The 11,355-nt window shown below is 50.2% G+C and overlaps 1 protein-coding gene across 2 annotated transcripts in view; it reads right to left on the bottom strand.

Moving 5' to 3' along the window:
• Positions 1-241: 241 nt before the first annotated feature.
• The window catches only part of OGDHL (oxoglutarate dehydrogenase L), a 14,372-nt gene continuing 3,258 nt past the window's right edge, over positions 242-11,355 (bottom strand). Inside the window, exons 3-15 of one of the 2 annotated variants that reach the window (XM_045283641.1) lie at positions 10,494-10,673; positions 10,076-10,228; positions 9,479-9,581; positions 8,674-8,802; positions 7,519-7,669; positions 6,459-6,586; positions 5,424-5,602; positions 4,085-4,156; positions 3,845-3,970; positions 3,678-3,750; positions 2,263-2,321; positions 1,805-1,959; positions 242-1,127 (exon numbers count right to left, since the gene is read on the bottom strand). In XM_045283641.1, coding sequence (XP_045139576.1) covers positions 1,004-1,127; positions 1,805-1,959; positions 2,263-2,321; positions 3,678-3,750; positions 3,845-3,970; positions 4,085-4,156; positions 5,424-5,602; positions 6,459-6,586; positions 7,519-7,669; positions 8,674-8,802; positions 9,479-9,581; positions 10,076-10,228; positions 10,494-10,673 — 1,632 coding nt within the window. In that variant the 3' untranslated portion in view covers positions 242-1,003. Of the gene's footprint in view, positions 1,128-1,804; positions 1,960-2,157; positions 2,322-3,677; positions 3,751-3,844; positions 3,971-4,084; positions 4,157-5,423; positions 5,603-6,458; positions 6,587-7,518; positions 7,670-8,673; positions 8,803-9,478; positions 9,582-10,075; positions 10,229-10,493; positions 10,674-11,355 lie in introns of both variants that reach the window. The other variant, XM_045283640.1, reaches the window with a different exon arrangement.

The following is an 11,355-nucleotide window of genomic DNA, read 5'->3' as shown; positions in this document are numbered from 1 at the left end:
ATTAATTTCTCCCCATCTCCCCTGTTCCCATTTCTCCCCAGATGGGCTCCTGAACAGACACACACTTCTACCCCCACTAGCCCAGTGCCTCGCATATCCAATAGGATGAAGAAATAACTTGAGAAAGGCTGGAAAGTTCCCCTGACCCACACTGCCCCCTTTGCCACAATAAAAGAAAAAAAGCAGAGATGCCAACAGATTTACAAATACTGGTTCATGAAAGAAATCTGTGTAGTTGGAGCATTTTTATAAAATAATTTTATTGTGAATTGGGTGAAGGTTTACAGAGCAGTTTTACATTTTAACAACTCATATACATTTTGTATCCTGAGGCAAATATTTTATCTGCTACAGGTTGTTTTTATCTTCCTATCCAACACCATATTTGAAACCATCACCCCACTGCCTACTATAGAACATGAAAATCCCTTATGAATTGTTTATTTCTCTGTTATTTGGTTTTCTACTTTGGTACACATGAGCTATGGCTGTATTTTACATGGAAGCTGATATATCTTATTAACACACCCCAACAAACAGCACATATAAATCATCCAAGCACAATTTTATGTCACCTGGCTGTTATTGCTGAAATCTCTATTTCTAAGAGCACAAAAGCATTCCTTTGAATCTACAGATAAACTAAGAAAGGGGGAGACAGAGTTGAATCTTTCAGGATGAGTGAGCCCAAAGAAATGGGCTTGCTAGTGGCTGTGTTCACAGAGATTAACTAGAGATGTAGCATCAATTACTTACACACACCACGGTAGCTGGAGAACACTCTGGAACTGAAACGCTATCTCTCAGACCACTCTGGTTTTCTCAATCCTAATAGATTCTGAAACATACCTGAAGGCCAAAGTTGGCATACTGTGGACACAAGCTCTCAGGTCTCAATCACTGAGTGACTTAATTGTATCACTGGGCCTAAGAAGCCATGCCACCCCAGCCCCCTCAGCTCTAGCCACCCCCATGGTAAGACCACAGCAGGCTTTGCCAACCCCTAAAATGTCTGGCCCTCAAAGGCCTGAAGATTGAAAGCAGTGTCTAGAAACTTCTTCAGTGACACCAGGTGAGTGTTCCTATTTCCTGTAGCTGGTGCAGCTGCTGGGTCACGGCCAACATACCTGGGGAAAGAAAGAAAGGTAGGAGAGGCCTGAGACTGGCATTCACCTACCCATGCCCACCCCAAGACCGCATGATAGGAATCTACCTGAAGAAGTTGTGATGCCTGAATCCCTGCCCCTGTACCAACAAGACTGGGGAGAGGCAGCTGTCTCCTCCAGGCCACTAGTTCTCAAGATGCTCATAGGGCAATAAAGACGACCATGTGTTTCTCATTCTACTCACTTGTCTTCCCAGGCACCATGTGGGACTTTTACATGCCATGTACCTCCCCTCTGTGCCCATTCTGCCTGAATGGTGAGGGCCTGAGGTTCCAAGAGTCTAAGTCACTGGTCTAACCACAAGAAATAGAAGGTTTGAGAAAGGTTCTCTAACTCTGTTCTGAATGCAGAACGGAAACAAGTATTTGCTATCCATAAAGTTGGTACTAAACAGCCTTGATGCTGGCTAGGAAAACTGATCTGTCAGTGACCGAACTCTTAGGTGCAAAGCCCTGGGCCCAACTCATCAGGTTTCAAATGTGTGGTAGAGTAGGGGAGTGGTTAATTCCAGGCCACCGAACAATGGGGGTTTGCAGAAACTGAATAGGACATATGACACCTTTCCCTGCTCTAGGTGCCTGGAAGAGGGATAGCAGGCCTGGAAGAAGGATAGTAGTGACACTAGGTCTCTCCTGTACCAGATGGGCCGTGCGCGGCTCAGGATGGTCATAAAGCGTGGACTGATGTAGTCATAGTAGCCCATGTTCTTGTGCTCCTCCTGGCACCAGACCAGCTCTGCACCTTGATACTTCTCTGCTTCCTGCTTGATCAGGTCAAAGGGGAATGGAGATATCTGGGAAAAGTAGGGAGAAAGGTGGGGTACAGTCAAGGGGCATGTGATATACCCAAAGCTTGTCCCCCACAGGAACAGTCACAGGGTCACGGCCAGCCACCCCCATGACCCTGGCCCCAGCCTTGTCTGCATGTTGCCCAACAATAGGGGCTAGGACTTGACCGTATCTGCCACTCTTGGGTAAGGGTGAGGGTGCACCTGTTCCAGGCGTGTGATGGCCACTTGCCCTTCCAAGCCCTGGCTGCTCCGCTCCTTCACCAGATCATAGTACACCTTGCCTGTGCAGAAGATGAGGCGCCGTACCTGCTCTGGAGCCCGCACTGCAGGCCCATCCTCAGGGATCACTCGCTGGAAGCTGGTCCCTTGGTGGGTCAACAGGGCAGAGCAGGGACTTCAATACCCAGAGGGCACTGATAGCAATACAAATCCATACCCAGGGTCATAGCATCCAGAAGAGTACCATCACCCAAAGATGCACCAGTACCCAGAGGGGCTGGGTGACTCTCAAAAGATCCCCACACAACCAGCATCCTCAGGCTCACCCCAGCCCATTTTATACTTGCATCTATTGTGGACAACCTTGATCAGGGGAACGGTGACACCCTGAGATGTCTTGGCAAAAGGAGTGAAAGCACAGGTTGAGGCAAACGAAAATTTGGGGAAGCATCAATGTTTCAGGTTATGGTTGGGGAATGACAGGGAGAACTGGGAAGAAGATAGGTTAGGTCATGCCCTTACCTAACAACATCGCCACCTATCCTTTACTCCCCAAACCAATTCCCTCTACCGTATCCATCTCTTGTGAAGCACAAGAGTCTCCCTACATCCCTAACAGAAAGGACCACATGCCTTAGGAGGCAGCTATAGATTCCTCCCTCCCTTGGCCTCTGCAACAAAGCTACCATCTCAAAGGCTGTCAATTTTTATGTCCAAAAACTAAAGGAACTTTCTGAGATAATGCCAAGTGCCAGATGCTATGCCAGTCATGTAATAAAAAATCTCCAAAGAAGCTCCTCCTAAACTACATGAGAACATGAAGGCCAAATGAGGGCAGGTGGTACAATCCCAAACCACAGCTGCTACCTGCCCATCCAGCAGGGAACTCTGGTGTAAATAGGCTAGACCCAATTCCTGAGAATACCCTGTCCATCCCCAATGTTCATGGACTATGTTCCCAGGTATCTCTGCTCTCTGCGTATCGAGGACCCCTGCTTCCGCTTGGCTCAACTGAGCTACAGCTCATCTTTCAACTCTCAGTTCCAACACCTGGTTCGTCATGTGCTTCATCTGACCATGACCCCCAAGTAAATGAGACTGAGAGATCCCAGAAGGACATTGGATCTTAAGAGGCAGTTGTATTCGTTTGACTCATGAGTGAACAGAGATGAATGAATGAATGATCCTCAGTGATCCTGTAACAAAACTAAGCAGAGCTCCACCAGGCTTCTTGCCTCTCAGCTTGCCTGCACTGCACTGCTGATGACTTCTGAGAAAGCCAGGTCTATCCTCTGGCCCAGTGTCCAGCTCAAATGAACACTCAGAGCCAGCTGGCCACCATACCAACTTCCACCCTTGCACCTGGTGTAGGTTATGCTAGGAACCACTGCATGGTAAGCAGCTACAGGCAGAAGGGATGGTAAAATATTAGGCTGTGGGATACCAGTTAGCAAGTTGGAGGTCTCCCCAAAGTGAGCTACTCCCTTCCCCCAATCACATACCAGATACCATCTGGTCAAAGCTGGACTTGGCGTCTGGGTGCCTCAGCAGAGATTTGGGTGTGAAGATGATCAGCTGGAAGGGAAGCACACACCCAGCTGCCATCTCTCCCTGCCTGGCCCCAGGGCCACCTCCTCTGGTCCTTGCAATTAGAGGGAGGACAACTCACAGGTTTTCGAAAGGGCAGCAAGATCTGCCGGCGTAGAACATGGAAATAGCTGGCTGGTGTGGAGCAGTTAACCACAATCCAGTTGCAGTCATATAGCTGGCTCACCTCGAAATCCTCAGTGAATGCCTGAGGGGACAGAGTTAAGGCTAGGGAGCAGCACCCCCTGCAACACCCCATAGCCCAACCCCTCTGGGCACAGCAGGGCAAGTCCCTGTCCTGAGGGTTTGGAGCAGGACTCACAGGGTAGGCATCTGAGTCATCATTGCTCATCTGCAGGAACCTCTCAGGCCTGGCCGAAGAGTGCTCTGGGCCCTGAAATACACACCAGACACCAGCCTGATGGCGAGCAGGGTCTGCACACTGAACAGACACCCTAAGCATGCAGGAGCCTGGAGTAGGAGCAGTAGGTGTGCCTGGAAAAATGTGGGCAGGCCTCTGAGAGGGGACTAAAAGAAAAAGAGGATAGCACTCTCAGAGGGAGTATGGCCAGAGCCCATGATTGTGTGGCATGAATTCCAAGGAGCAGAGGGGAAACTTCCCTCCATCAGTCTGGGCACCCCAAGGGCACCAGACCACAGGCACCAGATGGACCAGACCAATTTTCCTTACCTAGTTTAGTTCAAGGTCTGTCTCCTAAGAGGCTGACCTTTATAGCTGTGAGACCTTAAGCAAGTCACTTCACCTCTCTGTGCTTAACTCTCCTCACATGCAACATTGAAAATAATGATTCTGGTCTTCTGGGCCTGTGAGGACTCTACCCAACAGACATGTGCAGTACTCAGAACAGTGAGTACCTGGTTTTTAACAACCATCCAAAGATAATGACAAACATGATTTGCTGACCAGATAACTGATTTAAGCTAAGCAGACCCTCAGAGACACCTACTGCAGCCAAGAGCCCAGGTTTGCGCAGTACTTTGCCAGGGCCAACTGGTCAGTTAAGTGGCTGAATTGCCCTACACCTACACTTGCCATTCCTGCAGCTGACAGAGCTCTGCTCCTCCTATCACCCGTGCCTGAAGTCCCACCCTGTGGCTCCTTGTCACCTTCTCTATCTTCATTCCAGTAATCTCCATGGGTGGTCCCCCTCTACACATCCTCTGTCACCACCACCCCCACCCCCCAATATGGCTAAAAAGGCTGAGTTCACCAGAAGGGAAGAGAAAGTAAATAGCAGAAAAAGATGTTCAAATCCTAGTTACTAGCTTCATGACCCTGAGAAAGCTACCTCTCCTCCATGTACCTGAGTTTCATTATCTGCAAAGCAGCCAACGTATCTCTTTCAAGTTTCTGTAAGAACTGAGTCAATATATTACACAATCAGTGACCCCATGTGCGTCAGAGTAGAACTGTGCTCCAAAAAGTTCTCAGTGATGGATTTTTGGGAAGTTGTTCACCAGACCTTTCTTCCAAGGTACTGCTGGATGGACTTGAACTTCCAACTTTCCCATTAGCAGTTGAGTGTGTTAATGGTTTGTACCATCCAGGGGCTCCAAAACATATTACAAAGAGGGTTTTTTTAAAGTGTTGCTTCTGATACTATGATTATGAGCAACCCCCAGACCCAGAGAGGCCTCACCATGCCCTCCATGCCATGGGGTAACAGCAGTACGATGCCATTGTGCCGCACCCACTTGGCTTGGCCAGTGCTGATGAACTGGTCGATGATGCACTGGGCTGTGTTGTGGAAGTCACCAAACTGAGCCTCCCAGAGGACCAGGGCATTAGGACTGGCCATGGCATAGCCGAGCTCAAAGCCTGAAAAGAAGACACCAAGCAAGAGCCTGCCACACAATGTCACAAAGTGGTACCCTCCCTGGCCCTGCCACCCTTCCCAAAGGCCCAGGAAGCACCCAGAGACTCCTGGCAGCTCAAGTGTCATGATTTCTCAAGATGCCCAAAAATGTCACTCTGATGCTATGCATGTCGAGGCTCAGCCATGTCTAGACCAGGAGCCTAGTTCAAAAACAGACTGGGGAGACTTTTAAAGGCTGTCCGACAACAGGAGCCCTAAAGTTTTGGGCAGGGCAGCTGAGGGAAAGGGGCAGGAACAGCTCCAGCAGACTGACGGCTTCTAACTTGGATGGAAAACTCTTAGAATGGCTGACTGGACCCCTGACAGAGAGGGAGAAACAGTTGAGCAGAGGAGGCCTGGTCTGGGAAGCAGCCCTAAACAGGGAAAGGACCTCAAAGCAGGACAAAGGTAGTGAGATGTGAGCTCAGGATCACACAGACACAAGGGCAGGACCTTGTCCCATGTGGACTCAGGAGCACTTTCTATGTGATTTGCTTGGGCCAGTCTCCAAAGGAGGTTGGTCTGGAATCCATCAAACCCCACCCAGGCAAGCAAGCCTACTCCCTAAGAGGTTCTGAGAGAACAGGAATCCTTTCCCAGATGGCCGCAGGCCCAGGAAGCCCTGAAAACCTGGGGAGGTGAGGCTAGCCCAACTACTGGGTCCACCCGGGGCCTCTGTAACTCCTCCCAGGCCTGACCCACTTCCTCTCAACCCTAGGCCCAAGCCATGGTCACAACAATGCAGCTGAGTCATCTTAGGGAACTGAGTCCCTCTCTTGGTCCTAGACCTTCCAGGGCCCATGGTGGATTGTCACCTACCCAGGACCCCATATTCCGAGAGAGAGCTGTTGCATACAGTGTAGGGTGCCTGGTCAGGCCAGAGGTGGTTCATGGGTACGCATGTCCTCCGGTCAACATCCTGGTCATGGAGAACATGGTGCCGGTGGCTGGAGCAAGAAGAATGGATGGACAGAGGGAGAGGTGGGGTCCACAGCAAGTCTGCAAGGTAGCCCTGTCCTAGCTGGCCAGTCACCACAGGATGGAAATGCCAAGAAGGCCTTGGAAAGTCAGGGCCCCTGATCTGCTCCTCTGAGTTGCATGGCTCAGTGGGGAGCCCGAGCCCTGTTTTCCACTGTCAGGGGCCCACAGACAGTGGACTAGGGCCCTTGCAAACAGACTTCCCTGAGGACAAGGCCCTTGCACAGGGAGGGCCTGACGAGAATTGCCCTGCTTTGAGGAGCAGAGATGATCTGCCAGCTCCAGAATGCCCTCATCAGTTCTGCCCCACCTGGGCTCAAACAGGAAAAGCCACTTGACTGAACCCTGAGCCCTGGCACCTTGGTTAGGACAGGGCCAGTGACCATGTATGACAGACGAGTTGCCAAAGCCTGAACGCCACAACACTATCATTGGATGACAGGGCAGTGACAGAGTCAGGATCTAAACATCTAGGGGAAATGTAGTAGGGCACAGTGACAAACATAAAGCCCTTCATTTGGATTAAAAAACTCCACTGCAAACCTCAAGAGAGCTCGCTTAACAGCAGTATATACAGAAAATATGCAGGGATCCTTAAAGGACTGTAAAGTTATCACCAGCGACCATCTTGACCAAATAAATGGTCAGCTTTTCCCCACTAGAAATCAGGGCAGTGTCCTACCAAGCATCATTCTAATGACTTGGCTCAACCACACATGGGCCCCCCTTTGACACCCCAAATAATGTCAGGGAAGAGCAAAGATAATTCCCACTCCAGAGGGCCGTGGGCTAACTCTGGGAGACCTCAAATACAGCTCTAGGCTCTTAGCTCTGTTCCCCCACCTACACACAGACTATAGCAAGACCCAGGATGCCCAGGGCCCAAGAGCTCTGCCTTCACCTGAACGTGCCTCTCTCCACATCCTGCCCACTCAGCCGGACATGGATGCCCTCCTTCAGGAGAGAGCCGAAGGCCATGTACTCTGCCAGTGCCCAGTCCACCATCTGCTTCTTGGTCATGTCTGCCCGACCCCGCAGGATACGAGAAAGACCTGTGGGAAGCAAGTGCTGACTGAGGATCACAAATGCCTGGCCATCCTCCTGGTCAGCAGCAGCAACAGGGCCCTGGAGAGGGGGCAGATGGACTCAGGCACACCCCACAGAGCAGGTCCTGACAGGCAGGAGAGATCAGTGCCACGTGCCCTGCCCCGAGCAATCCTCATTCCAGCCTCTAGTCCGTACTATGGACCCCTAATTGGGCTCACTATCGACAAGCCTTCTTCCTTCCCTATAATTTTCTAACTGTTAAAAAATTACTGTGTTGTTTCTGCCTCCCCCAAACCCATCTCTGTGTCAGAGTAGAGATGTGCTCCATAAAGTTGTCAGTGGTTGTTTTCTTTAAAGCAGATCACCAGGCCTTTCTTGAAAGGCTCTTCTGGGTGAACCTTCAGCCTTTTATATAGTTCCAAATCATAGTATCTTCGTGATCCTCTGAGACAGAGTAGAAGTGCACTACACTCTATGGGGTTTCTGAGACTAAGTCTTTATGGCAGCAGACAGTCTCCTCTCTCCCTCAGAGTGAGACACAAAGGCACAAAGAACACAGAGCCTCCAGACTTTCCAAGCAAAAGCCACTTTGGCCAAGGCAACTAGTATCCCAGCAACCACACAACTTGAACAGGCACATATGAAGGGCTGTCTCTGTCATTCCTCCCCACCATAGGCAAGCCCCATACTCCCACCCAACCTTCCCTGCCTGCAGAATCTTGCCTGCATTCCAGGACCTACAGTCCCTCCGTGGGATCTCCTCACCTCCCGGCTTTTCTTCTCCCCAATTCAGGCATGCCCCAGCAGAGGTGTTTGGAAAATCCAGGGTGCACAACTTAAAACTAGTTACCAAGCCCCAGCTGTGAATGTGATGTCTGGACCTGCCCAACCCTCAGCCCACCCTGAAAGGAACTAGTACACAGGCCCCACAGAAGCAAAGGAGCTGAGCTGGCCTGACCTGTGGATGGCAGGGTGCGAATATGGGCCCGCTACCTGCGCAGTGACTTACCTGGGTGGATTCTGAAGCCCTCCAGGGGCACAGAACTGGCCACAGTGCCGATGTGGGTCAGCATGTCCTCAGGAATGCCGGTGGCTGGGCATGTCATGCTCTTAGGCTCTCCATCCATGTTGAAAAAGCCTGCAGGGCAGACATGACTGTCAAGCTGGGGATGGGTACTCAGATTCATAGTCCCACCCAACACTCGGCTCCAACCCTGGGCCTTAGCTCTCATCTTCCCTGATCCCAGCCGTAGGACTTGTGGTAACTGAACTGCTACAGTTATAACCTCTACTCTTCTTTCTGGCCGGGGGCCCCTGTTATTCCCTGGATGAGAGGGGACAACTGAACTAGTCAGCTCCATTCTAGCCATTTCATCAAGGTGGCTGGGCCTAGAAAGAAGGGAACATGCTGCAGGGAAGATGTAGTGGTCTTCCTTCCCTTGGTTCTAACCCTATCTATTTCAGCCCCATTTTTCTAGGAAGCATCCTGCCTCTTCCTCTCCCTGACCTAAAGAAATAAGGCACAAATGAAGAAGATGTTCTAAAATTGACTGTGGTGATAATTTCACAACACATCTTCATATGTGTTGTATGATATGTGAACTATATGTCAATAAAACTGCTAAAATTTTAAAAACACTAAGAAAATAGACACCCAAATAGCTTCTTGGTCTCAGGAAGAGAGCCAGGACACTCTGAGTTGGGTAGTGATTGCTTTTGCCTGGGCGGCTCTAGTCTTAGTACCCATGCCTCCAGGGGAGGTCAGAGCTCATGGCCCCGGAAAATCACTTGAAGAACACTGCTTATTTACTTACCTGGCCAAGGAGAGTCCAGCCAGTGTTTGATATCCAGGATCTTTTTGTCCTTGGATCTGCCATAAGCCTCCTCACAGATTCTGTCATACTTGGCAATTTCTTCCTGGGATTTGATGGATTGAGGCTGTGATGTCCTGGGCATCCAGAGGCTGGATGTACAGATTCAGAAGCCCTGGGCCCCCTCACCACCCTCTGTAATTGTCTCTCTACTAGCCTCAAGGGGACAGGGGTCAGTCTCAAGTTCACAGGGCTCCTAGCAGGCCTGCCACGTGTTCAGCAAGAACTGGGGAGACACAGGAAGGCCAGTCAGCCCTTGCTCTCAGAGCTCTCCAAAGATGAAGAACTACAGGTCCACAGATAACAAAGCCAGTTTGGGCCACCTTGGAAAGACATCCTTCCCTGGCTCTTGGCTACGGTAGGATATCCCTACATCACAGCACTCATCCAACCAGGCAGTCTCAGAGCAAAACTAGGGGCCCATGGGAACAAGAACCATTGCAGCAACATCTTTAAATCCCAGAATTCACAGTCACACAGGCTCCTCTCCTTCCCACCCCTAAGGTCCATCTAAGACCTACCCAAGGTACCCAGGCTCACCTCAAATTCCTGAAGGGTGACGATGCCCTGAGCAATGAGCTTATCTGCATACTTCTTCAGCACAGGCACCTGCCTGTGGATCTGCTTGTACATGAGCGGCTGTGTGAACATGGGCTCATCCATCTCATTGTGGCCACGCCGGCGGTAGCAAACCTGCAGAAGCAGCAAGGAGGCTGAGGCCCTACTCAAGGCAGGTGACCACTGTCGGTTGGACCCACAGGTTGCCAAGCAGGGCACACCAACCCACCAGGGAATGTCCCAACCCTTAGATTCTGCACAAGTGGCTCCTGGGATCGCCAACTCCTTTTTGTCCAAGAAGTGCTCTTGGACCTGACTGCTGCAGATGCTGATGCCTACATGGCCCTGCTCTGCACGACAGGGACAAGCATTCACGCCTTCACCCTCCCCCCACACCCACCAGGTCTACAACGACATCTTTGTTGAAGGTGTTCCTCCACTCAGCTGCCACACTGCATACATATATCACTGCCTCTGGGTCATCTGAGTTCACGTGGAAGATGGGTGCATTAACCACACGGGCCACGTCTGTGGGATATGGTGAGGAGCGAGCCATTCGGGGGTCTGTGGTGAAGCCAATCTGAAAAAGCAGGAGGAATTGACAACATCTGTCACAGAGCTTGACAGGACGGGGTTGCCTTAGCCTCAGGCAGGTCTTTGCCAAAAGGAACATCAGATGTGTCCAGGTAGGAAAGGGAAGGGTACGGTGCACTGGCCATAGTCAGAAATAGCAGCTCCCATAGGGATCAACCAATAGCTGGGGAATCATGCCTGTTCTCTTTTTTCATAAAAAGAGCTCCTGGATGTTGCCAACAGTTAGTATGCTCAGCTAATAATGGTGAGGTTAGAGGTTTGGATCCATCATGAGGCATTTTGGAACAAAGGCCTGGAAATCTACTTTTGAAAAAAATCAGCTACTGAAAATCTTTTGTAGCATCAATCTGCTTGGACACACATGAGATTGCCATGGGTCAGAATCAACTCAATGGCAACTCCTGATTTCATTAGGAATGTATGCCTGGGGAAATCCCACTTGTACCATTACTAAGTGTATAATCTTGGGCAAGGTACTTAAATTCCCAAAGCCTCCATTTCCTCTTCTATTAAAAGAGCTAGATGAATGCAAATAAATTTGTAAATAGAGATTTTGTAGGCTCAGTCACTGCTTCCTGAATATAAGGTGACAAATCTTTTGGAATTAGCTAGAGGTGAGAGTTTTACAATATGTTGAATGTACTAAATGCCACTGAATGGTACATTTT

Source organism: Echinops telfairi, unplaced genomic scaffold, assembly GCF_000313985.2.
Source record: "Echinops telfairi isolate 266 unplaced genomic scaffold, ASM31398v2 ScPeMD7_7465;HRSCAF=8503, whole genome shotgun sequence".
Taxonomy (NCBI): domain Eukaryota; kingdom Metazoa; phylum Chordata; class Mammalia; order Afrosoricida; family Tenrecidae; genus Echinops; species Echinops telfairi.
This window is presented reverse-complemented; position numbering and strand designations above follow the sequence as displayed.